General features: G+C 41.9%; 1 protein-coding gene across 1 annotated transcript in view; it reads left to right on the forward strand.

The window, feature by feature from the left end:
- The window catches only part of ddx41 (DEAD (Asp-Glu-Ala-Asp) box polypeptide 41), a 43950-nt gene extending 21840 nt beyond the window's left edge, over positions 1-22110 (forward strand). The window contains exons 11-17 of the mRNA XM_078225457.1: positions 228-359; positions 1442-1513; positions 6074-6170; positions 10674-10823; positions 15835-15906; positions 18494-18604; positions 20079-22110. Coding sequence (XP_078081583.1) covers positions 228-359; positions 1442-1513; positions 6074-6170; positions 10674-10823; positions 15835-15906; positions 18494-18604; positions 20079-20215 — 771 coding nt within the window. The 3' untranslated portion in view covers positions 20216-22110. The remainder of the gene's footprint in view (positions 1-227; positions 360-1441; positions 1514-6073; positions 6171-10673; positions 10824-15834; positions 15907-18493; positions 18605-20078) is intronic.
- The last annotated feature ends 3926 nt before the right edge of the window (positions 22111-26036 follow it).

Below are 26036 nucleotides of genomic sequence, written 5' to 3' on the forward strand. Positions count from 1 at the left end.
CTGTCTTCCTAAAACGGACCTTATGGACATAGCAGTCATGAATATGGGCCAGGAGTGTGTCTTGAATTACAAGGCACACTCCTGAAAGGAGAAGTTGATGTTCAGTTGGAATGGGATGGGCGTTTTGATCTGTGGCCAGAAATGCAAAGCTTTGACTTTCCATTTGTCTCTGTAGTTTGATGCTTTTTTTATAGCTCATATTCACCTCATTTTACACCTTCCCACAGGGCCAACGTCAGACTCTGCTTTTCAGTGCCACCATGCCGAAAAAGATTCAGAACTTTGCCAAGAGTGCCCTCGTGAAGCCCATCACCATCAATGTGGGCCGGGCAGGAGCTGCCAGCTTAGATGTGATCCAGGTGAGATGGAAAGAGTAAATTCATCTAGATACTGTGTGATATAGTGAACCCGTGTAAAAACAAGGGTTTTAAAGGAACTCTTCAACCTAGGATTAGAAAATAGTTTCACTCTGAGCTCCATCTGATAATTTTTGATTTAACGAACATCAACAGAGTCCTTTATTCTTTTTGTACAACTCCAAATTGTATGTGTACTAGTCAAAGAAGGTTCCAGGCATTCCTGAAGCAGAATACTACACATGCTGCAAATCCGAAATAAAAACAGAAGTACTGGAACAATTCAGCAAGTCAGCAGAGGATAATCTGATGAAAGTTCCTTGACCCGAAACGTTAACTCTGTTTCTTCTCCTGATTGCTGTATGTTTTCAGTATTTTCTGTTTTAGTTCCAGAAAGTCCTCTTGTTTTGTCCTGTAATTTGAAAAAAATATTTGTTGGTTATTTGTGGCTTGGTGGAGAAGGTGTGAATGCACAACCTTTTATACTCTCTCTTGAGTCAGAAGGTCATGGGATCAAACTTCATTCCAGAGACTTAAACACAAATGTCGGAATTCTACCGGCCCACCCGCCACAGAATCGAGCAGGCAAGGGGCGGATAACGGAAATGTTCGTTGACCTCGAGCGAGAATTTCCAGTCTCGCTTGAGCGAGGTTGTAAAATCCTGCCCAAAGTCTAGACTGCCAATCTCGGTATTGTGCAGTGCTGCACTCTCCAGAGTGCTGACATATGGATAATGTATTAAACCAAGCGCAGTCTTCTCTCGGGTGATCACGAAAGATCCAATGGAAATATTCCAAAGAAGAGTCGAGGCCAAACTTTATTCCACAATCAACATAAGGATTTATAGTATTGTGTGTGAGTTCTTTGAGCAACCTGTGGTTCTGAAATATTTTACACAGTACAGGTCAGTGTTAAATAGTCCTCTTTTTAAGTTGATGGTGAGACTCAAAGATTGTTGGTGAGTTGGATGGTTTGGTGTTCATGCTGAAAACGTTAAGCAATTCTGACATCTCACCCGTTCCTTAGAGAATCTTTTAGAGTGCTGATCAACACGAATGAAATGTGAATGTCCTCTTGTGTTTAGGAGGTGGAATACGTGAAGGAAGAAGCTAAGATGGTGTACTTGCTGGAATGTCTGCAGAAGACTCCACCTCCGGTAAATGACTTCACTTCAGTCTAGTCCAGTTTTACTGTTTGGCCACTTTGTGTAATCAGACATTCATCCAGTAATTGATGGACACAATGCACAAAGTTTTCTTTTGTGCATAGTGTGAGAACTGTTGGTCATCTCTGAGGCACGTGAAGAGTATGTTGCACATACAGTATCCAACCTGTGCTTTACCTGTCCTGGGAGTAATAGAATCATAGAATCCTACAGTGCAGGAGGAGGCCATTCGGCCCATCGAGTCTGCACCAACCACGATCCCACCCGGGCCCCATCCCCATAACCCCATGCATTTACCTTAGCTAGTCTCCCTGACACTAAGGGGCAATTTAGCATGGCTAATCTACCTAACCTGCACATCTTTGGACTGTGGGAAGAAACCGGAGCACTTGGAGGAAACACACGCAGACACAGGGAGAACATGCAAACTCCACACAGACAGTGACTCAAGTCGGGAATAGAACCCAGTCCCTGGCGCTGTGGGGCAGTAGCGCTAAACACTGTGTCACCGTGCATCTCTCCTGTATTGTGCCTATCTTTGGATTGTTTGATGGGACTGTGTAGAGGAAGCTTTACTCTGTACTTAACATGTACTTCTGCACCTGCTTAAGGAGTGTTACTGACTGTTAGGAAACCCTTTGAAGGCACCAGGACATTTTGAGAGAGTGGTTAGCAAAGCACATGGTGTCTTGGACTTTATAAATAGAGGTATTGGTACAAAGTTATGCCAAATCTTTGCAAAGCTCTGTTAGGCTACATCTAGAGTCTTGCATCCAGTTTTGGTCACCAAGATGTGAAGGTTCTTGAGGGAGTGCAGAGGAGATTTATCAGAATGGTTCCAGGGATGGGGGATTTTAACTACAAGAAGCTCGAGAAGCTGGGGTTGCTCTCCTTGGAACAAAGGAAGTTGAGGGGAGATTTGGTAGAGGTATAGGAGATTGAGACTGGTTTAAATAAGGTAGACAAAGAAATGCTGTTCCCATTTGCTGATGGTACAAGGGCAGGGGACCCAGATTAAAAGTTTTGGGCAAGAGATGCTGGAGTGGGTGGAAGATTTATTTTCTTACCCAGTGAGTGGTAATAATCTGGAACTCAATGGAAGTAGAGTCAAACAATTATGTCAAAAGGAAATTGGTTGGATGCTTGAAGGAAAGAAACCTGCAGAACCATGGGGTTATAGTTGGGGAATGGGACTGACTGCTCTACAGAAACCTGGCATGGACTCAATGAGCTGCAATGCCTTTTGTTATGACTCTCTGACTCCACCCTATCAAATCCTTCGATCATCTTAAAACCATTAATTAAACACCTTAACTTAGTCTTTATTCGAGGCAATGTAAGCCTAGTCTGAATAACCTGTTCTCATAACTTAACCCTTTTAGCTTTAGCATCATTCTAGTGACTTTACTCTGCAGCTCCTCAAAATCCAGTATTCCTTCCTGAGGCACAGTGGCCAGAATTGAGCGCAGATTTCTAAATGGGTCTAACCAAAGCTTTATACAATTGCAATTATATACTGTAGGGCGTATTTCAATATAAGTAAAGTTTATTTATTAGGTACAAATGAGGCACAAAGAAGTTACTGTGAAATTCCCCTAGTCGCCACACTCCGGTGCCAGTTCGGGTCAATGCACCTAACCAGCACGTCTTTCAGAATGTGGGAGGAAACCGGAGTACCCGGAGGAAACCCACGCAGACACGGGAAGAACGTGCAAACTCCACACAGACAGTGACCCAAGCCGGAAATCGAACCCGGGTCCCTGGCGGTGTGAAGCAGCAGTGCTGACCACTGTGCTACCGTGCTGCCCTGGAGTAAGTTTTCAATGAAAATAAATAAATAGTATTTTTAGGTTTGTAGAGTGCTTCCTGTGCTTTGTGTAACCTGTGTTTAGTAGGAAAGAGTCCCTGGCCCGCAATTTGCACACATGAATGAGGTAACCATCCTGCTCTGAAACCTGCCACCTGAGGGCCACTGAGAGCAGGGGGAAGTATTTATCTCTACCCAGCCCCTCTATGCTGATCAGCCTGTGACCAGTAATTGTGCGCACGTTTGTGTTGTGCCTTCGGTTGCATGGACCAAGAGCTCTGGAATTCCCTCCCTAACCTCTCCATCTCTGTTCTTTAAGGCACTTCTTAAAACCTTTTTAAAACTCAGGTTTTTTAAAAAAAATCTCCATATATGGCTTAGTGCTAAACTTTGTTTGATAACACACCTGTGAAGCATCTTGTGATGTTCTACAATGGAAAAGGTGCTATGAAATGTCATGCATGCATGTCGGTGTATGTGTTTGTGTATATATGCGTGTTGGTTCGGTCTGTGTGCATTTCTATGTGTACACGTTGATGCATACAAGCTTATACATGCACGCATGTTTGTATTCACACTAATGCATTTGTTTATTTCTTTGTTTGTGTACCTGCATTTGTGCATACATTTTAAAAATTCATTCATTGGATGTGGGTGTTGCCTGGCTAGGCCAGCATTTATTATCAATCCCTAATTGTCCATGAGAAGATGGTGATGAGCTGCCTTCTTTTATTGCTGTAGGCCATGTGGTGTACATATATGATGCTGTTAGGGAGGGGAGTTCCAGAATTTTCACCCAGCGATGATATTTAACTCGGAGTGGAACTTGCTGGTTGGCCGTGTTCCCATGCACAAGCTGCCCTTGTCCTTCAAGGCTATAGAGGTCACAGGTTTGAAAGGTCCTAGAAGGAGGCTTAGCACGTTCTTTCAGTTCACCTTGTAGATGTGTGTATATGTATTTGTGTGCAGTTGGATGTGCATATACATGTTTCTTCTGTGTGTGCACATGAGTTTGTTTGTGTGTCCCATGTATGTGTGTTTTGCAAGGATGTTTGGATAGATGTGTGTATGTGTGCGTGGTTCTAACACCATATGAGATGTGACCATTGCCTTCTGGGACTGGAGTCAACAAGGTTTCAGATAGTGAGCGGTTCATGTATCCTAAACAGTACTCTGAGATTTTTTTTCAAAATGACAGAGGGAATATAAGAAGCCTGTTTCTGGTTAGGAAATATCTCTTTTGTTTTTAGCTGAGAATTCCAAAGAAACAGTGCCAAATGAAGGGATTTTTGTAATCTGAAAAACACCTGCAAGGTTGGTACAGATAGCAGGAGTTTAATTTAAACGCACATACAGTAGCAAAGATTTCTCCTCTCACCTTCTGTCCGTGAACAAAGATGTTTTGATTTTGATACCCTTTATAAACAGTGGTGTATTTCTCATGTCTTCAGTTTCGGTGTGATCCAATTTCTGTTAACCCCATAGCAAATTCAAGATAGTGTAAACTCAGGGGGGTAGTTTATTCGCGCACACTCATAGACGAGAGGAGGGTCGCCACGTCGCCTCCTTTTTCACTCATACAATAAAAGAGGGGGATAGAGAAAGGCAAAGACCACAGAATAAGGAATTATTGTTTCACATGCGTCCTGACTCGAAGTCCAACGGTGTATTCCTTCACAGAGATCGGCAGGTTGAATACTGATGCTGGATGATTCGCTTTTCCAAGAGCAATGACTTCCACAAAATTATATGCACATAAACATTAATTAATCTTGTAGGTGCTGCTACAAAAGTTCTAGTGGAAATAGCCAAGATTGGGGGGATGGGTGTGTTCAGGCGCTCACCTGGACTGAGTCCTTGTTTTGAGTTGCTGCTTGCTAGATTGAAGATGGCAAACTGGTAGTACAACATGACATTGCTATAGGTTCCTCCAGCTAGAGAGTCATGTTATATGCCTCCCAATACTTGGCTTTGACAAAGGATTTCTCTTTCTTCGTCTCGTTTCTGGAGATTGTTAATGGTCCAGTCATTAAAAATTTCAAAGGAGATTGCAGGGTCTTTTGTCCTAGCAGACTGGTAGACTCTGGAAGTTTATAAAACCCATGTAAATGACCTTTGTAGAATTTCCTTTGATCTTTGCAGCCAAGGGTCATTAGCGTATCAATAGAGATAACGAAGTACCAACTTCTTTGATGTTGCCAGAAAACTCCTTTTGTTCAGAATTGCAGATGTGTCTTCAGCTTTTAATAGAATCACAGAATCCCACAGTGCAGAAGGAGGCCATTTGGCCCGTCGAGTCTGCACCGACCACACTCCCACCCAGGCCGTATCCCCATAACCCCATGCATTTACCCTAGCTGGTCCCCCGACACTAAAGGACAACTTAGCATGGCCAATCCACCTAACCTGCACATCTTTGGACTGTGGGAAGAAACGTGAACACTCGGAGGAAACCCACGCAGACACGGGGAGAATGTGCAAACTCCACACAGACAGTGACCCAAGCCGGGAATTGAACCCGGGTCCCTGGTGCTGTGAGGCAGCAGTGCTAACCACTGTGCCACCGTGCTGCCTCTAAAAATAATTTATAAAATCTTTGTCCAGTTTTTAAAATTTGATGAAGTACTCATATTGATATTATATCTATGTATATTATATATATGTATAAAATATATATATATCATAAAAGTATATTGTGATGTGTTAACTCCGTGACAAATGACCAGCTTTGATATACATTTCAGGTGTTAATATTTGCAGAGAAGAAAGCTGATGTGGATGCCATCCATGAATACCTGCTCTTGAAGGGTGTGGAGGCCGTTGCCATTCACGGGGGGAAAGGTAAGTTTCAACTCAAATTATCTGTCCTCAAATTTGTACCCTGGCACCTGTCATCACCTTTGGGAGAGGAGCAGAAAGATGAATGAGGAGGTTCAGCTTATACTTCCAAATAGGAAAACAATTGACCAAGAGTGTAACATCTTGCTTAAGTAAGAGATTTCCGTCTCTGAAGTACTCGTGTGTGTGTGTGTGTGTGTGTATGCTATACAAGGATGCAAAGTTTTCATCATGTGGCAAAAATCTGACTTTTGGATAATGCAGGTGTGCCCTTTTACTATTTTTTCCAACCTCCGCCAATGTCTCCAATGGGACCTAATTACTAATGACCTCAGAGTAAAGGCACCCTGAGGTAGCAGCGCCCACAACATGATTGAACTTTGCATCCAGTTTAAACGGGTGAAGAGTGGGTCCAAACATAAATAAGGGAAACTATGTGAGCATGAAAGCTGAGCTCACTGAAGTGAACTGGAATACCAAGGTTAATCAGAAGAAAGAAATTGGAGAATGAGGGGAAGCGAGCTAGAAATGTAAAAACAGATAGCACAAGTTTCTACTGATATTTAAAAAGGAAAAGCACAAGTAAAATGAGTGTTGGTCCTCTAGAGAGTATAGTGGATAATAAGAAAATGGTGGTGAAACGAACACACATCTTGCTTCTGTTTTCACTATAGAAGATACAAAAACATTCCAGTAATAGCTGTAAATAAGGAGGTGAAAGGGAGGGAGGAACTTGGTGAAATTACAATCACTAGGGAAGTGGTACTGATCATACTGATGGAACTGCTGTCTGATACGTCTTTGAATCTTGATGGACTTGCTCCTAGGGTCTTAAAAGAGATGGTTAATGAGATACTAGATGCGTTGGTGTTAATTTTCCTGAATTTCCTTGATTCTGGAAAGGTTCCATCAGACTAGAATGTAACTAATGTAACTCCCTATTCAAGAAGGGAGAGTGGGAGAAAACAGAAAGCTACAGTCCAATTAGCTTGACATCTGTCGTGGGAAAGGTATTTGAACCAATAATTAAGGAGGTTATAGCTGGGCACTTAGAAAAAAGTCAAGGAAATCGGGAAGAGTCAGCATGGTTTTGTGACAGGGAAATCATGTTTAACCCAATTTATTCAAGTTCTGCGAAGGACTAACATGAGCTTTGGATAAAAGGAGAGCCTGCTGTACTTAGATTTCCAGAAGGTATTTGGTATGATGTTATATCAAAGATTATTGTAGAAAATAAAAGCTTATGGTGTAGGGGGTAACATATTAGCTTGGAAAAAAGATTGGCTGACTGTCAGAAAACAGAGAGCATGCATAACTGGGTCTTTTCCTGATTATCCTGATGTGACAAGTAGAGTCCCACAGGTGTTCGTGCTGAGGCCAAAACTTTTTACAATGTATATCAATGACTTAGGTGAGGGGTTCAAAGACGTGGTAATAACTGCAGTTGATACAAAAATAGGTAGGAAAGTATGCTGTGAAGAGGACATAAGGAGGTTGCAGATGGATGTACATAGGTTTAGTGCGTGGGCAGAAATCTGGCAGATGGAGTATAATGTGGGTAAATGTGAACATGTTTAATTTTGTAGGAAGAATAAAAAGCAAATTATTACTTAAAAGGAGAGTGGCTTCAGAATTCCAAGGTGCAGAGGGTTCTAGGTGTTCTGGTGTATGATTCACAAAACGTCAGTATGCAGATACAACAAATAATTAAGAAGGCTAATGAAATGCTCTCCTTTATTACCAGACAAATTGAACATAATAATTGTTATGTTTCCGTTATGTAGAGTATTGGTGAGATCACATCTTGAAGATTGTGTATGGTTTTGAACTCCTTATTTAAGGAAGGATCTGAATGTGTTGGAGGTGGTTCAAAGGAGGTTCACAAGATTGAAACCTGGAATGACTGGGTTCTCTTATGACAAAAACTTGGACAGAATGGGCTTGTTCCCACCGAAGTTTAAAAGAGTGAGAAGTGAATTGATTGAAATATATAAGATTCTGAGTGGTCTTGACAAGTTGGACATGGAAAGGATGTTTCCTCCTGTGGGTGAGTCCAGAACTAGCTGGCACTGTTTTAGAATTAGAGCTCACCCTTTTAGGGAAGAGTTGAGGAGAATTTTTTTCCCTCAGAACATTGTGCAACTCTGGATCTCTCTGCCTTAGAAAGCAGTGGAGGCGAAGTCATTGAATATTTTTAAGCCGGAGTAGATTCTTGTTAGGCAAGGAAATCAAAAGTTATCAATGGGAATGTGGAACTCGAAACACAAACAGATCATTCATGATCTTATTGAATGGCGGAGCAGACTGGAGGGGCTGAATGACCTACTTCTGATCCTATTTCGTTTGTTCGTAACAAAGATTTTTCAGAACTTTTTGTCTTCGGCTAGCCTTATCCCTGGTTATAGATATTGTACAGTTATGTTAAATTATATGGTTATATATTATAAATGTATCATCATATTATAAACAATGTATATTTATATTATAAATGTTGTAGTTATGCTATCCGCAATAGTTGTAACTTCAGAGGAAGATTGTTGGAAATTCCATTCGGACATCTATCTGGGGTTTGGTGGAAAACATTTTGTTATGCCACAGTGTTTAAAATAATGACGATGTATGGATTTTATCGATGTAGACATAAGTGGTGTGTTTGGTGTGAAGACTGAACCTATTGTTTTCTATCTCTGCCTCAAGGCGCCATTCTTTTTTTTGCTCCCTGGTCGCTATCCCGAGTCTGAACCATCCTGTTTACAATCTTGGCATTTTATTTAACCTGAGTTTAACTCCTGTAGGAGTTTTTCAGAGACCTATGTATTTTGCTGGCTTAATACAGCTCAACAAATACAAAGAACTCCCCAGAGACAGTAATTCTGGTTTGAAAACGTACTTTATTGCCCAGGCTTGGTTCTACCATGAAGGGAGAGCATTTTGAGTCAGCTCAAATTACTCTAATTATATTATCAAGATGTTCTGTAATTATACTTTTTCATAAATCATCTGCCTTCCTACTCTGTCCATCTTAATAGGATGGACCAATCATGTTAATATGGATTATTTACCATGGCCAATTACATCCTACTGTCTGGCAGCAAGAGAATTCATTGGTCCGTAGAATCCAGAAGCTCCCGCCCACTTGTCTCTTAGCAACTTTAATTACATGGGTTATAGAATTCAAAGGTACCTTTCCCACTGTCTCTCAATCACATAGGTCATAGAGTTCAAAAGTTCTCGTTCTCACTGTCTGCTGAGCATTTTTTGTCAGTAGAAATTGAATTGCTCCATTCATGTTAGTGTCTGGGAACTTGTAACCTATGCTGATACAAACTGTGCTCTGTGGCTGTATTGTTCCTAAAGAAGGTGGTTCATCTCACTTAGCTTTCATCCCATTATGCCTTATTTATTTGGCCAAGGTGTACAGACTATTTCAAAAATAGATATTTAAAATCTCTAACAGTGGTTATATGTGTTTCTATGCAACTGTACCTCCTGTATTTTCAGATACTTTATACTTTTTCTGTACTATATTTATTTCTAAATGAGTCTACCCTGATTTATTAGTCTTTTAGTATCAGGTTATCCTAATTTCCTCTTACAATCTTTGGCATTCTCTTTAAATGTGAGCTGTGTTTAACCCCATATTCCCTCAATCTCCAAGGCTCCTTACTTCCACTTATGTATTATCACCTATCTCCACTCCTGGCTCAGATTTCTGCTGCTGCAACCCTCATCCATGGCTTTGTACCTCTAGACTTGATTATTTAGATGTTTTTCTGGTCAGACTCCCATCTTCCACCCTTTGTAAACTTGTGTTAAAAAGAATCCTGCTACCCTTAACCTAACTTGCAAAGCATCCTGTTCACCCATCACTCCTGTGCTTTCTTAATTACGTTGGCTCCCATTTAAGCAACACAGATTTAACATTTTCATCTTTGTTTCAAATTCCCCCTTGACCTTGCCCATCCTTCTCTCTGTAATCTTCTACAGGTCCACAGCTCTCCGAGGTATCTGCACCCCTCTATTTCTGGACACTTGAGCATTCCCAATTTTAATTGCTCCTCCATTGGTGGCTGTCCCTCCAGCTACCGAGGCCGTTAGCTCTGCAATTCCCTCTTTAAGTTTCTTCCCTTCTCTATCCCTTTCTCCTCCTTTAATTCACTGCTTAAAAATATACCTCTTTGACCAAGCATTTGTGACTCAGTGTTCGATCTTGTTTGATAATACATCTTGGGATTTTTAAAAAAATCATTCATGGATTGTGGGTATCTCTGGCTGGACAGCATTTATTGTCCATTCCTAATGTTTTAAGTGTTACAAAAGCAAGTTGTTGTTTCTGAGTGTGAAAGCTCAGTAGAGTTCAGGGTTTGATTTATTTTTTAAAGGAAGTTTGGCTTTTGTAGGATTAAATGTATAGGTGCTTAGTGTGAGTTGATCCTAACATCACAGCTTTATACCAGCTGATTGAAGAGTTTGATTTGATTTGTTCATGTTCTTGGTTCTTTGCAGACCAGGAAGAACGGACCAAAGCCATTGAGGCTTTCCGAGAGGGAAACAAGGATGTACTTGTGGCAACTGATGTAGCGTCAAAAGGCTTGGACTTCCCAAATATTCAGCATGTTATTAACTATGATATGCCTGAGGAGATTGAGAATTATGGTAAGAAAAGCTCCTTAATCTGTAGGTGCATCAGTGAACATGAGTTACAGGCTCCTTTGAATCTGATGTTGTTTGAGTTGATTGCACCAATGTATTGTCTACAGTATCACTTGCATCTTAGGAAAAGGAAGAGGCAATTTTCCTGCCATTGCTCCATATCTCTCGATAGCCTTACCAAACAAAATCTAGTGAGCTCAGTCGGAACACTTCAATCATCCCAGTGAGAAATCGACAGAGGAAGAAAATGGAATATGAGAGTAAACTAGCTAGAAATATAAAAACAGCCTGTAAGAATCCTGCTACTCTTAACCTAACTTGCAAAGTACCCTGTTCACCCACCACTCCTGTGCTTTCTTAATTACGTTGGCTCCCATTTAAACAACAACACAGATTTAACATTTTCATCTTTATTTCAAATTCCCCCTTGACCTCGCCCATCCTTCTCTCTGTAATCTTCTACAGGTCCACAGCTCTCCGAGGTATCTGCACCCCTCTATTTCTGGACACTTGAGCATTCCCAATTTTAATTGCTCCTCCATTGGTGGCTGTCCCTCCAGCTACCGAGGCCGTTAGCTCTGCAATTCCCTCTTTAAGTTTCTTCCCTTCTCTGAAAAGGAAGAGCTTAGGAAGAGAAAATGTGAATCCTTTAAAGTCGGAGGCAGGAGAAACTAATGGGGAGCAAGAAAATGGCAGGACAATAAACAAATATTTTGCACCTGTCCGCACAATGCAGGAGACACAAATAGTGGGGGAATCAAGGGATTAATGAATGCAAGGAACTTAAATCAGTGAATATTACTGAAGAAAACGTGCTCAGTGAATATTACTGAAGAAAACGTGCTCAGTGAATATTACTGAAGAAAAGGTACTGGAGAAGTTACTGGAACTAAAAGCCGACCAATTCCTTGGACTTTTTATAAAGACTTGAGCAAAATTTCCAGGCTGACACAGTGCAGTACTCAAGGAGTGCTGTGCTATTGGAGCAGCCGCCTTTCAGATGAGACTTTATAACAAGACCTGTCTGTTCTCTCAGGTAGGCATAAAAATTCCATTGCACTGTTTCAAAGAGGTGCAGAGAGGTTTTTCCGGTGTCCTGGCCAGTCAACATCACTGAAAAAGAGATGCTCTAATCCTATTACATTGCTGTCTGTGGGAGCAAGTTAGCTGCCCTCTTTCCTATATCCAATGAACATACTTCAAAAAACATCGGCTGTGAAGTGTTTTGGGCATTATGAAGTCATAAAAGGTGTGAAGTAAATGCAAGTCTTTTTTGAGTTTAAAAGAAGTAGCTGGAGAGATGTATTGAATTTAATTGTCCAGAACTGCCCCTGTGATTCTAGAAAGGCCCTATATGGATTGGAAGGTAGCAAGCGTAAGCCCACTCTTCAAGAAAGGAGGGAGAGTGAAAACAGGGAATTATAGACCAGTTAGCTTGATATCAGTAGTAGGGAAAAAATGACAGAATCGGTTATTTGATTTGATTTGATTTATTATTGTCACATGTATTAACATACAGTGAAAAGTATTGTTTCTTGCGCGTTATACAGACAAAACATACCGTTCATAGAGAAGGAAATGAGAGAGTGCAGAATGTAGTGTTACAGTTATAGTTAGGGTGTAGAGAAAGATCAACTTAAATGCAAGATAAGTCCATTCAAAAGTCTTGATAGCAGCAAGGAAGAAGCTGTTCTTGAGTCTGTTGGTACGTGACCTCAGACTTGTATCTTTTTCCCGACGGAAGAAGGTGGAAGAGAGAATGTCTGGGGTGCGTGGGGTCTTTAATTATGCTGGCTGCTTTGCCGAGGCAGCGGGAAGTGTAGACAGAGTCAATGGATGGGAGGCTGGTTTGCGTGATGGATTGGGCTACATTCATGGCCTTGGACAGAGCAGGAGCCATACCAAGCTGTGATACAACCAGAAAGAATGCTCTCTATGGTGCATCTGTAAAAGTTGGCGAGAGTCATAGCTGACATGCCAAATTTCCTTAGTCTTCTGAGAAAGTAGAGGCGTTGGTGGGCTTTCTTAACTATAGTGTCGGCAAGGGGGGACCAGGACAGGTTGTTGGTGATCTGGACACCTAAAAACCTGAAGCTCTCGACCCTTTCTACTTCGTCCCCGTTGATGTAGAAGCTGTTCTTGAGTCGGTTGGTGCGTGTCCTCAGACTTTTGTATCTTTTTCTCGACGGAAGAAGGTGGAAGAGAGAATGTCCGGGGTGCATGGAAATAAAGGGAAACCAGTGGATTTTGTATATTTGGACATTCAGAAGGTAGTCAGTAAGTTACCACATGAGGTTTGTCATACTAATGGGATTGAGGATAATATTTAGGCATGAATTAAAGATTTGCTTAATGTCGGAAAACGAGTAGAAATTAACAAGTAATTTTCAATAAGGTAGGGTGCAATTAGTGGAGTGCCACAGGCTTGATCCTCAACAATTTGCAGTCTATAACAATGATTTAGTTGGGGGGAACCAAGTGTGATATATCCAAGTTTACTGACAATATAAAGATAGAAAGCGATGAGGAGGACACCAATAGTATCAAAGGTTAAGTGAGAGGACAAGAAGGTAACAGATGGAATATAAAGTGAAGTGTGAGTATTTCGTATAAATAAAAGCAAAACAATGTTTATGCTGGACATCTGCAGTTAGAACAGAAAGTGCTGGAAAATTCAGATCTGGCAACCTCTGTTGAGTTAAAACAGAGTTGATGTTTTGCGGTGAACATGACTCTTCTTTGGACTGTTCCAAGAGTAAGGATGTCTTGCTGCAATTACATCGGGCTTTGGTGAGACCACCCTTGGAGTAGCTTATACAGTTTGGGCTCTGTACCTTAGGAAGGGTATACTTGCCTGAGAGGAGTTGCAATGAAGGTTCGCCAGGTTGACTCCTCTGCCTAGAGAACTGTCAATGAGGGAAAGTTGAGTGGAATGGACATATTGGGGTGACTTTCTCAGAAAGAACTAAGTGCCCAATGGACGGGAAAACAGGAGATCTTCCTGCCTGTTTTTTGGGATGAATTTCCGGCATGCTGTGCTTCACAGAGTCCGCCGGGGGATTCATGCCAGTAAGGTGGGGTGGGGCCTAATCTCACCTGAGAGGTTGGCATCAGCACGCTGAGTGGGCCACAGCGCATGCACCAATCTGAAGGGAGATTGTCGTATGCACACTGCCCACCCCCCCCCAATTGCCCTCCTCCCCAATGGTCTAGGAAATTCACCACCAGCGTCCCCTGCTACAGCAGCACCCCCCCCCCCCCCCCCCCCCCAAAATACACACACACCCTGCTGACAGTTCACAGCTCGTTGCACTACTCGAGCAGTGCAGCGGATCTAGAAAATCGCATCCACAGGTTTTGGAGTTCAGGAGATTGAGTGCTGATTTCATTGAAAGATGTAAGATTCTTGGAATGGCTTGACAAGGTAGTCATGAGACTGTTTTCCCTGGCTGGGAAATCTGTAATGTGGAGTCACAATCTCAGGAAAAGGGGTCAACCATTTAGGATTAAGATGAAAGATTTCTTCTTGTGGACTTTGGAATTCTCTATCCTGGAGAATTATGGGTGATCAGTCATTGAGTATATTCATGGCTGAGAAAGAGTTTTAGACGAAAGGAATCAAGGGCTATGGTGATTGGATGGGAAAGTGGATTTGAGGTTGAAAATCAGCCACAATCCTTTTTAATACTGCTCCAAATTACCTATATTCTGAGGTCCTGGGTTTTGACTAACTTAAGTCCCATTATTTTCTACATTAATGTTTTTAAAACTTGTATTAAAATCAATAAGTTCTTCCCTTGACTTAACTTTAGATTCTCTTTTACAATCTATTTTTTTCTTAATATTTATAAAAACTTTAATGTTAGCTTTGATATCTCTTTCTTTACATTCACTTTCTGCAGTTCTTATTACTTTATTTTCTATCCCTTTTTTGTATTTTATAACTCTTTCAATCTCCTTGTTGTGAGAAAAGTCACCACTCGGAGATCAGACTTGAGATTCAACATGTAGTTTATTAAATCGAAGCTTCGGGAGGATCTCTAGGCAGAGTTCCTCAATCTGGCTTGGCGGCAGGCGCATTTATATACGTTAAAACAACGCAAACTTCGGCAGTTTCGCATCAAGCCGTAGGCGGTTACATACTTTGGCCAATTGGGCCCCTTGAAAATAGTTAGTTATCAATAACTCCCAATCACATGTACTAGTTCCCCTTTCAGGCCATCTGCCCCTGAGCTACCTAACTATTCTTGTCCTTTGCTATCTGACTATTCCTGCTTGCTTTGCACTTTTACACTAAAATGAGACATAGCTCACCCCAGCTTGTCACTAGTCAGCGCTCGAGTGTTTGTGGTTAACCACAGAGTGCAAAAGTTACATACACAACTTTTCTTGTCTTAAAAAGTTTTACATTCACAATAATGGCTTGAACAGTTTTGATTTTAAGTTTACTCCCAACATCCTAAATTTCAGTTTTTGCTTGTATCAGTGTAAACTGTCTCCTACGGTTGTTTAATCACATGCGTCAGTTTGATATTATGTCACTCACTTCCTCAAATATTTTCCAACGTCTGTATTACACGTTAACAGCTCAGCCCAGTTTACTGTTAGCAATTCATTTCGCGTGTCGCAAAGTTTGCCTCGCTTAAACTTAAGTCTTTGTTTTCTTGCTTCTCTGACACAAACTTAATGTCAACTTCAGCTGCCTCTGCTTTTTGTTCAGGAAAGTGGAAAATTGGGCAGCAGGAGATGGGTGCGTTTAATGGTGTAGGTGGAGCTTGATGCACATCTGTATGGGGTACAGCTAAACCAATCCCTCGACTAATGGACACAGATTCTATATATAATGCTCTAAATTCCAGTCTGTGAGAGACCAAATCCATGTAAATCCTTTCCTTTGCTCAGTTCACTTTCCCTGTATGATGGCTAGTCTTTGTGTCGCTGATGAATTCAGCTACTGTCAGTGTGGCTGTGTTTCTGAAAATCCCTTTAATCTGAGCACTCTCTCTATGTTCAGTTCACAGAATTGGACGTACTGGTCGATCAGGGAAAACAGGGATAGCCACAACATTCATCAACAAAGCTTGTGGTAAGTTTTTTTTTTCAATCTTCCATGGAATGTGGGCATCTCTGGCAAGGCCAGCATTTGTTGCCCATCTCTAATTTTCCTTGAGGTGGTGGTGATGAGCTGCTGCCTTGAACTGCTGAATTGCGTGTGTTGCAGGTGCACCCACAGTGTTGTTACGGAATAAATTGCAAAATTTTGATCCTGCGACAGTGAAGGAAGAGCGATACAGTTCCAAGTCAGGATGATGTGTGGCTTGGAGGGGAATTTGCAGGTGGTGGTGTTCCCTTGCATCTATTGCCCTTGTCCTTCCGTATAGTTGAGGTTGTGGTGTTGGAAGGTGCTGTTGAAGGAGCTTTGATTAGTTCTAGTAGTGTATCATGTAGATGGAGCACCTTGCTGCCACTTGCAGCATAGGAACATAAGACTTGGGAGCATGCCATTTGGCCCTTCAAACTGCTCTGCCATTCAATAACATCATGGCTGATCTGGTTGTGGTCTTGATTCCACCTTCTTGTCTCCACCCATAATCCTTGACTCCCCTGTCAATCAAAAATCTGTCTAACTCTGCCTTGAATAAATTGACCCACCCAGCTTTCACCTCTCTCTGGGGAAGAGAATTCCACAGCCTGATGACTGTCTCTACATGTACATCTTAAAAGGGCGAACTCTTATTCATAAACTGTCTCTCCCAGGTTTAGACTCCGCCACAGGTGGAAACATCCTCTTGGTATCTATCCTGTCAAATCCTCTGAGAATCTTCTATGTTTCAATAGAATAACCTTCCGTTCTTCTAAACTCCAATGGGTTCAACCTTTCTGCCTGGATAAGGATTAGTCCTTCATCCCAGGAATGAGTCAAGTGAGCCTCCTTCGTACTGCTTCTAATGCAATTGTATATTTTTTTCAAGTAAAGAGACCAAAACTATACACAGTATTCCAGATGATTCACCGAGGCCTTGTAGAGCTGCAGCAAAACTTGCCTTCTTTTATATTCCTTTGCAATAAACACCAACATTTCATTTGCCTTCCTAATCCCTGCTGTACCTGCATACTAAGTTTTTGTGATTCATGTACCAAGATACCTAGATCCCTTTGTATCACTGGGTTCTGCAATCTCTACATTTAATAATATCCTGCTTTTCTATTCTTCCTGCCTAAGTGGGCAAGTTCACATTTTCCTACATTATACTCCATCTGCCAAATTGTTGCCCAATCATTTAGCTTGTCCATTTTCCTTTGCAGACTCACCGCCTCCTCTTGACAACTTGCTTTTCTACCTATCTTGGTGTCATCAACAAACTTAGCTACTCTGCATTCCGTCCCTTCATTCAAATCATTGATATAGATTGTAAATAGTTGTGGAATCAGTGGTGCAGAAGACTGAATGTTTAAGTTGGTGGTTGGGGTGCTGATCAAGTCGACTGCTTTGTCCTGGATAGTGTTGAGCCTCTTGAATGTCTTTGAATGTTGTTGGGACTGCAGTTATCCAAACAATTGGAAACAATTCCACTACTCTCCTGACTTGTGTCTGGTAGGTAGTGGACAGGCTTTGGGGAATCAGAAGGTGGGGTACTCGCCTCAGAATTCTCAGCCTGTGACCTACTCTTGTAGCCACCATATTTATGTGGCCGTTCAGTTCAGTTTCTGATCAGTGGTAACTCCAGGAGGATAGTGGTGGATTCAGCAATGGTAATGCCATTGAATATCAAGGGGAGATGGTTAGAATTTTTGTTGTTGGATGTGGTCATTGCCTGGTACTTGTGTGACGTAAATGTTACTTGCCACTTATTAGCTCAACCTGAATACTGTCCAAGTCTTGCTGCATTTCACTGGAAGACTGTGGTCTGCCTTTGACCAATTGCTTATGGATTTACGCAATATTATAGTGACTGCGCCTTTTAGTTCCTAATTGAAACAGGGTTAGAGGAACTGTATTTGACAACAGCTACAAATCAAGATGTTGTTAATAGGGAGTTTCCTTTCTCCTTTTCCCCAGTTCTATTTCTGTGACTATCTGGGGCTGAGTTTCAGATTTACTCTGGACAATGAACACACACACTGCTGCACATGGCTCTTGGAAACCACTGAACATATTTAACTTGGCTCTCATGAAATGTTGAAGTGTGTATTTTGTCCTTCTCTCCTTTAATTGCGGTCTTCATCAGTGAATTTTCACTCTGAGCTGAGTTATCTGACCTCGATCTGGCTTGTAATTTCTATTAGGTGCAATGTCTGCAGGCTTGGGAGGGCAAAGGTTTCTACTCTGGCTCTCTGTGTCGTGCCTCACGTTGTGATGCCAGTCAGAAACATGTGGCCTGCTGGCAGTCGTATCCAGATTGATGGGAAGAATGATCAGTTGTGAAAAATGCACATTGCTGGATGATGGCCAGTTTCTGTGGAGCTGTACCGTGGCCAAGGATAACCGACTTCAGGAGTGGGTGTGAAAATAGTAAAAATGTGTGGGTAGTATGTACTAAGGCTGTACTCCATCTCTGTGAGGCTTGTTGCGTTGGACAGACTTGTATCTGTATTTGATGCTCTAAATGTAAACTATGAGAAATAAATTGCTGCACTGTTTGTGAGATTCGCTAATGCATGTTTCCTTACAGATGAGTCGGTGTTGATGGATCTGAAGGCTCTGTTACTGGAAGCTAAGCAGAAAGTCCCACCTGTTCTACAGGTCCTTCAGACAGGAGATGAGACTATGCTAGATATTGGAGGTACGTTGGCCTTTTGGTTGCAAATGGCTGTCAGCTTAACCCTTCTATTTTCAGACGTCCAACTTTGGAAAGCTGAATAAGAAGTTTGCACCGTGCCACAGCTCACATCTGTCAAAGTGTAGGGAAATACAGCAATCATTCTGTGCGTAGAAAGATTCCAAGAGGGCTGGGCTTTGGATGGTGCTCTTTTGGGCTGAAATTAAACCAGCTTATTTCCGGATGATATGTAACAATTTTGTTTTGCTGTTCAGAAGGTCTGAGTTTTTCAAAATTAAATTTCTCCCTGGCATCTGCACTTACTCCACACACCTGATAATGAGGTGTACAGGTGACTGATTGCCTAGTTTGTGTTATTGTCAGTGAAACCAGCTATGAAATGTTGCCTGTTACTTTTGTTTTCCTCTCTCCCTCCTGCAGAAATCACTTGGGCCTCTGCTCTAAGGATTTTCCTGCACCCCTCACCTAAATCCAGGCTGGGAACAATATTGTAGGGCTTCATAAATGCAGGCACGGTTTGAAACAGTGCACTGTTTATATAGAGCTTGGGTTTGATGCAATCCTCTCTACCTGTATGTTTGAAGAGTTCAATATACTCTGTCTGTACAAGGAAATTCACAGACATATCTGCTGTATAATGTTCGTTTTACTTGCTCCTATTTCTTGACCTGGTGGTCAGGAAACAAATCTGATGAAGTATTCCATAGATTTGATTTCATAAAAGTATGTTTCAACTGTGCATTTTCCCCCTGTTTGTATGATCATGTCTGCTGGATGCGCAGGAGTCTGAATTGTAGCAAGCTTTGCATCAATGAGGAACCAATGAGGATTGGCCATGCTAAATTAACCCTAGTGTCAGGGAATTAGCAGAGTAAATATGAGGGGTTACAGGAATAGGACCTGGGTAGGATTGAGGTCGGTGCAGGCTTGATGGGCCAAATGGCTTCCTTCTGCACTGTAGGGATTCTAACCTGCTTTATACACAAGGTGCAATAAATCCCTCCCACACAACCCCACCCCTCCACCTTATGTCCTCTCCAATGCCAACCCTTGCACATACTCCCAATTTCTGTACTCCCTCTTAACCGTATGCTTCAGCTCCGCTCAGGCCCACTGAACTACCCTGGGTGTTCTTCTCACACACCCACTCCCTCCCTGCGTCCTCCCCACTGCCCATCCCACCGCACACTCTGCCCCTCATCTCAGCCTAGCTGTTCATTTTGCTCGGAGCCTCAGACAGCTCAAGTGTGTTGAATAAATGCCAGCATTGCTCATTGGTGGAATTATTCAGCAAAGTGAGTAAAAGGCCTGATGGTTTAATGTAAATTTGGATTAGTTATGTTGCTAATGTCAAATATCCCTGCGAAGCAGATGTTACTGTGAAGGGTTTTGTGGTGTCGGCACCGCATAAATTTGAGGCTGCATGAACCCTGGTGGAAATGTTTGCTATTTTGTTTAATTCTGGTTCTTTGTGCAGGTGAAAGAGGCTGCACCTTTTGTGGTGGTTTGGGCCATCGTATCACAGACTGTCCGAAACTGGAGGCCATGCAGACGAAGCAGGTCAGCAACATTGGGCGCAAGGACTATCTGGCTCACAGCTCAATGGACTTCTAACCTGATACATCTCCAGTGCAACCAGCAGCTCCGGGAACAAATCTGTGCAGCACAGAGAGAGAGAGAAAGCAGGTGTGTGATTCTGTGATCAGCTCCACACATTTCCCAAAGTTCATGTTTTCTTGGCCAGTGGAAAGCAGTTACCTGCAATTTTAAAAGGCAACATTTCGTTGTTGCAGAACCCTTCAGTTTGTTGAACAGCTTGCTGCCTTCTTTGGATGTTAAGACTTCGATGAATGGCTTTTGTCAACCTGCACCTTAACAATGGACTTCAGTAAATGGGATATATCCTTTCATAATCCTCTAATTTGATGGATGTTCTTGGTTTTGTGATCTTCATTGATTTGTGAGACACTCAACTGACCAAGAATGTAACCGTATTTGTTGAAAATAAAGTCTATTATTTCTGAAATAATATATTCAGGTATTCAGTGCCCCTCTCTACCTTCTCCACTTATTAAACTACTCCCTACATCAAGATTGTCCTGGAATGCAAAGGTAAACTCAACTTCTGTACTAGCATCCATTGCACATCTATTCACATGCAGGAATCTGTCCGTTGCAGGCAAAAGGAACTTGTCCAGGCATTGTGCCATTTTTGAAATTAAAAAAACATGGGGCGAAACAATACTTCTCTGCTGCACTCTCCATGGCAGTATCTTGACCAATCAAAGTCAACTTGCCAACCAATCAGCACTCTTTCCTCATGTAGTATCAATTGTGTTTTTGAAATTTGGCATTTTTGTATCTGTTCTCATGCATGCCAGGTAAAATCTTCAACAACAACCTTTTTTCCCAGCAAGTATCATAGAGTTTAATGTAGAAAATCATTAAACTCTATGATTTTCTACATTAAACACTATGATATTTATCCAAATTCTTATCCAAATCATTTATACTAATGATTTGGATGAGAATTTAGGAGGCATGATTAGTAAATTTGCAGATGACACCAAGATTGTGGTACAGTGAAGAAGGTTATCTAGGATTGCAATGGGATCTTGATCAATTGGGCCAGTGGGCTGATGAGTGGCAGATGAGTTTAATTTAGATAAATGTGAGGTGATGCATTTTGATTGATCGAACCAGGGCAGGACTTGCTCAGTTAATGGTAGGGCGTTGGGGAGAGTTATAGAACAAAGAGATCTAAGGGTACAGGTTCATAGCTCCTTGAAAGTGGAGCTACAGGTGGACAGAGTGGTGAAGAAGGCATTCAACATGCTTGGTTTCATTGGTCAGAACATTGAATATAGGAGTCGGGACGTCTTGTTGAAGTTGTACAAGACGTTGGTAAGGCCACACTTGGAATACTGTTCTGGTCACCCTATTATAGAAAGGATATTACTAAACTAGAAAGAGTGCAGAAAGGATTTACAAGGATGCTACTGGGACTTGATTGTTTGAGTTATAAAGAGAGGCTGGATAGACTGGGACTTTTTTCTCTGGAGCATAGGAGGCTTAGGGGTGATCTTATAGAGGTCTATAAAATAATGAGGGGCATAGATCAGCTGGATAGTCAATATCTTTTCCCAAAGGTAAGGGAGTCTAAAACTGCAGGGCATAGGTTTAAGGTGAGAGGGGAGAGATACAAAAGGGTCCAGAGAGGCAATTTTTTTACAGAGGATGATGAGTGTCCGGAACAAGCTGCCAGAGGTAGTAGTAGAAGTGGTACAATTCTGTACCCACGTTTTTAAAAAACGTTTAGATAGTTCCATGGTTGAGATGGGTATCGAGGGATACGGGCCAAACGCGGGCAATTGGGATTAGCTTAGGGGTTAAAAAATGGGGTGGCATGGGCAAGTTGGGCCGAAGGGCCTGTTTCCTTGCTGTAAACTTCTATGATTCTAAGTATCAGAATTACAAAAGCAAATTAAACAGCCTGATTTGAAATCCTTGATTATTCTGTGGCGTCTTTTTTGATGAATGTCTAATTTACAGGCTGAGGATATTGATAAAATCAGAAAGCTGATACAGTATAAGGCAGAGTTGGGAGAATGGGACTGGTGTATGAAACAGTACTAAAGCAAATCTGATGAACTGGATGTTGCCCAAGAGGTTTTCTTGAGCAATAAGTGGAGGATCAGAAAAGTGTTGAAAGGGAAGCAATCATGAGATGTCGCAAAACTAGATTCAGGAACTGAAACAAATGCAAATGGATGCTGGAAACATGAAATAAAAACAGAAAATGCTGGAACTACTCTGCAGGTCTGGCAACATCTATGGAAAGAGAAGCAGAATTAACGCATCAGATCTGTGACCTTTTATCAGGACTGTGTAAAGTTAAAAATGTAATGTTCTGAGCAAGTGAAAGGAAGTGGGTGGGAAGAAGGACACAAGGGAAAGTGTATGGTAGTGTGGAGCGCAGGAGCAAAAGATTTTATGGGGCAAAAGCCAAAAGTAGAGGGAATGAGATAAGTAAAGACACAAAACATATGTCTAAAGGTGTCCAAAGCAAAGTAAAGGAAATAGAAGCAGTAAAGAAACATGAAACAAAATGGGGACAGAGGTCACAATCTAAAACTGTGAAAGTTGTAAAGTGTCTAATTGAAAGACAAGATACTGTTCCTCGAGTTTGTGTTGATCTTCAATGGAAGATTATAGGAAGGTGAGGACAGAAAAGTCAGAGTTGGGAGCAAGGACAAGAATTGAAGTGGCAGGCAACTCGAAGCTTGGGGGTTATGCTTGCGGACTGAATGGAGGCGTTTAGTGAAGCAGTCACACAGTCTCCGTTTGGTCTCCCCACACCATAAGAGAAAACTACATCATAAGCAGTGAGCACATTATAAATGCTAAATTGAATTAAGTACAAGTAAATCACTGGTCCATCTGGAAGGAGTGGACAAGAAGGGAGGTAAACAGATTGAAAGATCATTTGGAATTAATTTGGGAATAATCTTAGAATTTGTTTTGAGTTCCATCAAAGTTAATCTCAGATTAACAGAAGGATTTGTGCCAACATCAGATGTTAGCTGGAACAATGGAGTATCCTCACGGCCAGTCAGTCATTACACTATCCTAATGGGATGCCCAGGACATCTGTACCTTTTTTTATTCTTGGGAAATGGGCTTCACTGACGATGCCTAATTTCCCTTGAAAAGGTGGTAATGAGTTACCTTGCTGAACCGCTGCAATCCATGTAGTGTAGGTCGACCCACAGTGCTATAAGAGAGTTCAGGATTTTGACCCAATGATAGTGAAATAACAGTGATATACTTCCAGCTCAGGATAGTGTGTGTCTTGGAGGGGAATTTGTAGGTGGTGGTGTTCCCTTGTGATAAGCCCACTTGCAGCCAGGCCTGGACAACATTGAGGTTTGGACTGATAAGTGACATTCGTGTCACATAACTGCCAGACAATGATCATCTCCAACAAGAGAGAATCTATCTATTCTGGACAGTCAATGGTATTACTATTGTTCAAGACCCCATTATCAACATCCTGAGGGTTACCATTGACCAGAAATTGAACTGCATTAGCCATGCAAATACAGTGACTGGTTCAGTAACTGATGTTGTGAATGGTACTAACATGTGCAATCATCAGTGAACATCCCCATTTCTGATCTTCTGAAGAGTGGAAAGGGATTAATTAAGTTTGAGAAATCATAGGCAAGGATTTAAGGCAAGTGGCAAAAGAAGCAAAGGAGACATGAGGAACTTCATGCAGGTTGAGACCTGGAACATGCTGCTGGAAAGTGTGATGGAGGCAGGTTCAATCGAGGCATTAAAGAGGGAAATGATTATCTCAAAATGAAGAATGTGCAATGTTGTGGGGAGCAGAAGTCTCACAACACCAGGTTAAAGTCCAACAGATTTATTTGGAATCACGATTTGGAATCCACTCACCTGATGAAGGAACAGCGCTCCGAAAGCTCGTGATTCCAAATAAACCTGTTGGACTTTGACCTGGTGTTGTGAGACTTCTTACTGTGCCCACCCCAGTCCAATGCCGGCATCTCCACATTATGGGGAGATAGCAGAGGAATGGAACAAGGTGAGTTGTTCAGAGAGCTGGTGCAGACATGATGGGCTGAATGGCCTCCTTCTATGCTGTAATAATTCTGTGATTCTGATGGAGGTATGGTCATTGATGAAGCAGCTGAAGATGGTTAGACCGAAAAGAGACTACGCTGAGGATTGTCTGGGACTGACATGATTGGCCTCCAACAATCACAGCCATTTTGCTTTGTGCTACGTCTGACTGCAAGAGTGCAGAGATTTCCTTCTGCAGATTCCCCCAACAGTGGGAACCACCATCATTGTACCTGACACTGGGGTAGGGGTTGCTGGAGGGACATCTGCTTCCAAGGAATCCTGATTTAGAGTCTGGAATGCACAGATCTGATCAGATTAACAGCAGTGATAGTTGTATTAGCTTGTGCAAAATAAAAGGTTTCTGATGCTGGGCGGTTTTTGTGAATTAAGCTCCGGGATTGCTGCTGTGTACACAGTGTATGTTCCTCACAGCGCGTCTGAGCATGCGCGCCCATTCTGCTGATAGAATACAGTGCTTTCATTGGCGCGGTGCATTATGGGTACCCGGAGGCACCATTTCCCCTGTCACTCTTTTTGGTATAGATGGAGATTCATCGACATGGAGGAAGTTTAGTCCAACGTTCGTGGTCAACCTTGACGCAGTGGATACCACTCTCATTTCTGAATCAGGAGGGTGCGGGTTTAAATCCTACTCCATGAATTTAAGCACAAAAATTGAGGTGAACAGCCTTGTGTCGTACTTAGGGAGAGCAGTATTATCTAGGTACGCTCTTTTCAAGGAGAGGTCAAACCGAGGTCCTGTCTGCCCTCGCAGATATTATGAATTGAAGAAGAGCAGATTAATTTTCCAAATGTCCCGTCAATATTTATCCCTCAGCCATCAACACTAAAGCAGATTATCTGGAATTGACTGACTGGTTCTTTCTCCTGTTGACATCCTCTCTATGCTGAGAACTGGCCTTTTACTGCAATTCTCACTCCATCTTAATTCTATCATTACTGTGATTTGGCCGTGCACACTTTCTTCATTGGCATTGTAGCTTTCAGAATTTCTCATACGATAACTGCTGGTAAACAACAGCAGGAAGATACTAAGCCACAGGAGATCCAATCTTCAAATAACATTTACCAAGAGTGGGAAGAATAATCTGAGTGGACACCATATTATTAAATCTCAGAAACATGATCCCAAGTGAATGGATATCATTGGTCTTATGTAAATGAAAAATATTGTGTAGACAGTGAGAAGAATTGCTTGAGGCCAGGTTCAAGGAAGAAATTTACTACAAGGAGATCTGTAGGCACTGTTGAGCTGGAAAAGAAAAGTGGCAGATCTACATCTCCGTAAGTTGAGGCAATTGAATTTTAGGGCAAGAACCAGGGTACAAAAAGAAAAATTAAGAAGTCATTAAATGATAAAAAATAATCTGCTGATATCCTCACAGATAGAGGCAAAACATCGTGTCTTAGATTTTGCGGCATGGAGCCAAGTGCCACTCGCCACTGACCTTGAAGCAACAAAGATCAAGCAATCTGGGTGATGCGGAATTCACCTTTCCTGATGTAATTTTCATTCTGATGCCATGTCAAGAGGATCTCCAGCTGCCCAACAATAGTGATTTCTCAAGCAGGATAAGTAACCAATGGCATTGAAATATTCACATAGACAGCAAATAAAGAAGTAAAATGCACTAGAAACATATATAGAAAATAGAAACAGGAGTAGGCCATTGAGACCTTCGAACCTGCTCTGCCATTCATTATGATCACAGCTGATCATCAAATTTAATACCGTAATCCCGCCTCCCCCCTCCCCATCCCTTGA

The sequence above is a fragment of the Mustelus asterias genome, chromosome 12 (assembly GCF_964213995.1).
Source record: "Mustelus asterias chromosome 12, sMusAst1.hap1.1, whole genome shotgun sequence".
Lineage (NCBI taxonomy): Eukaryota > Metazoa > Chordata > Chondrichthyes > Carcharhiniformes > Triakidae > Mustelus > Mustelus asterias.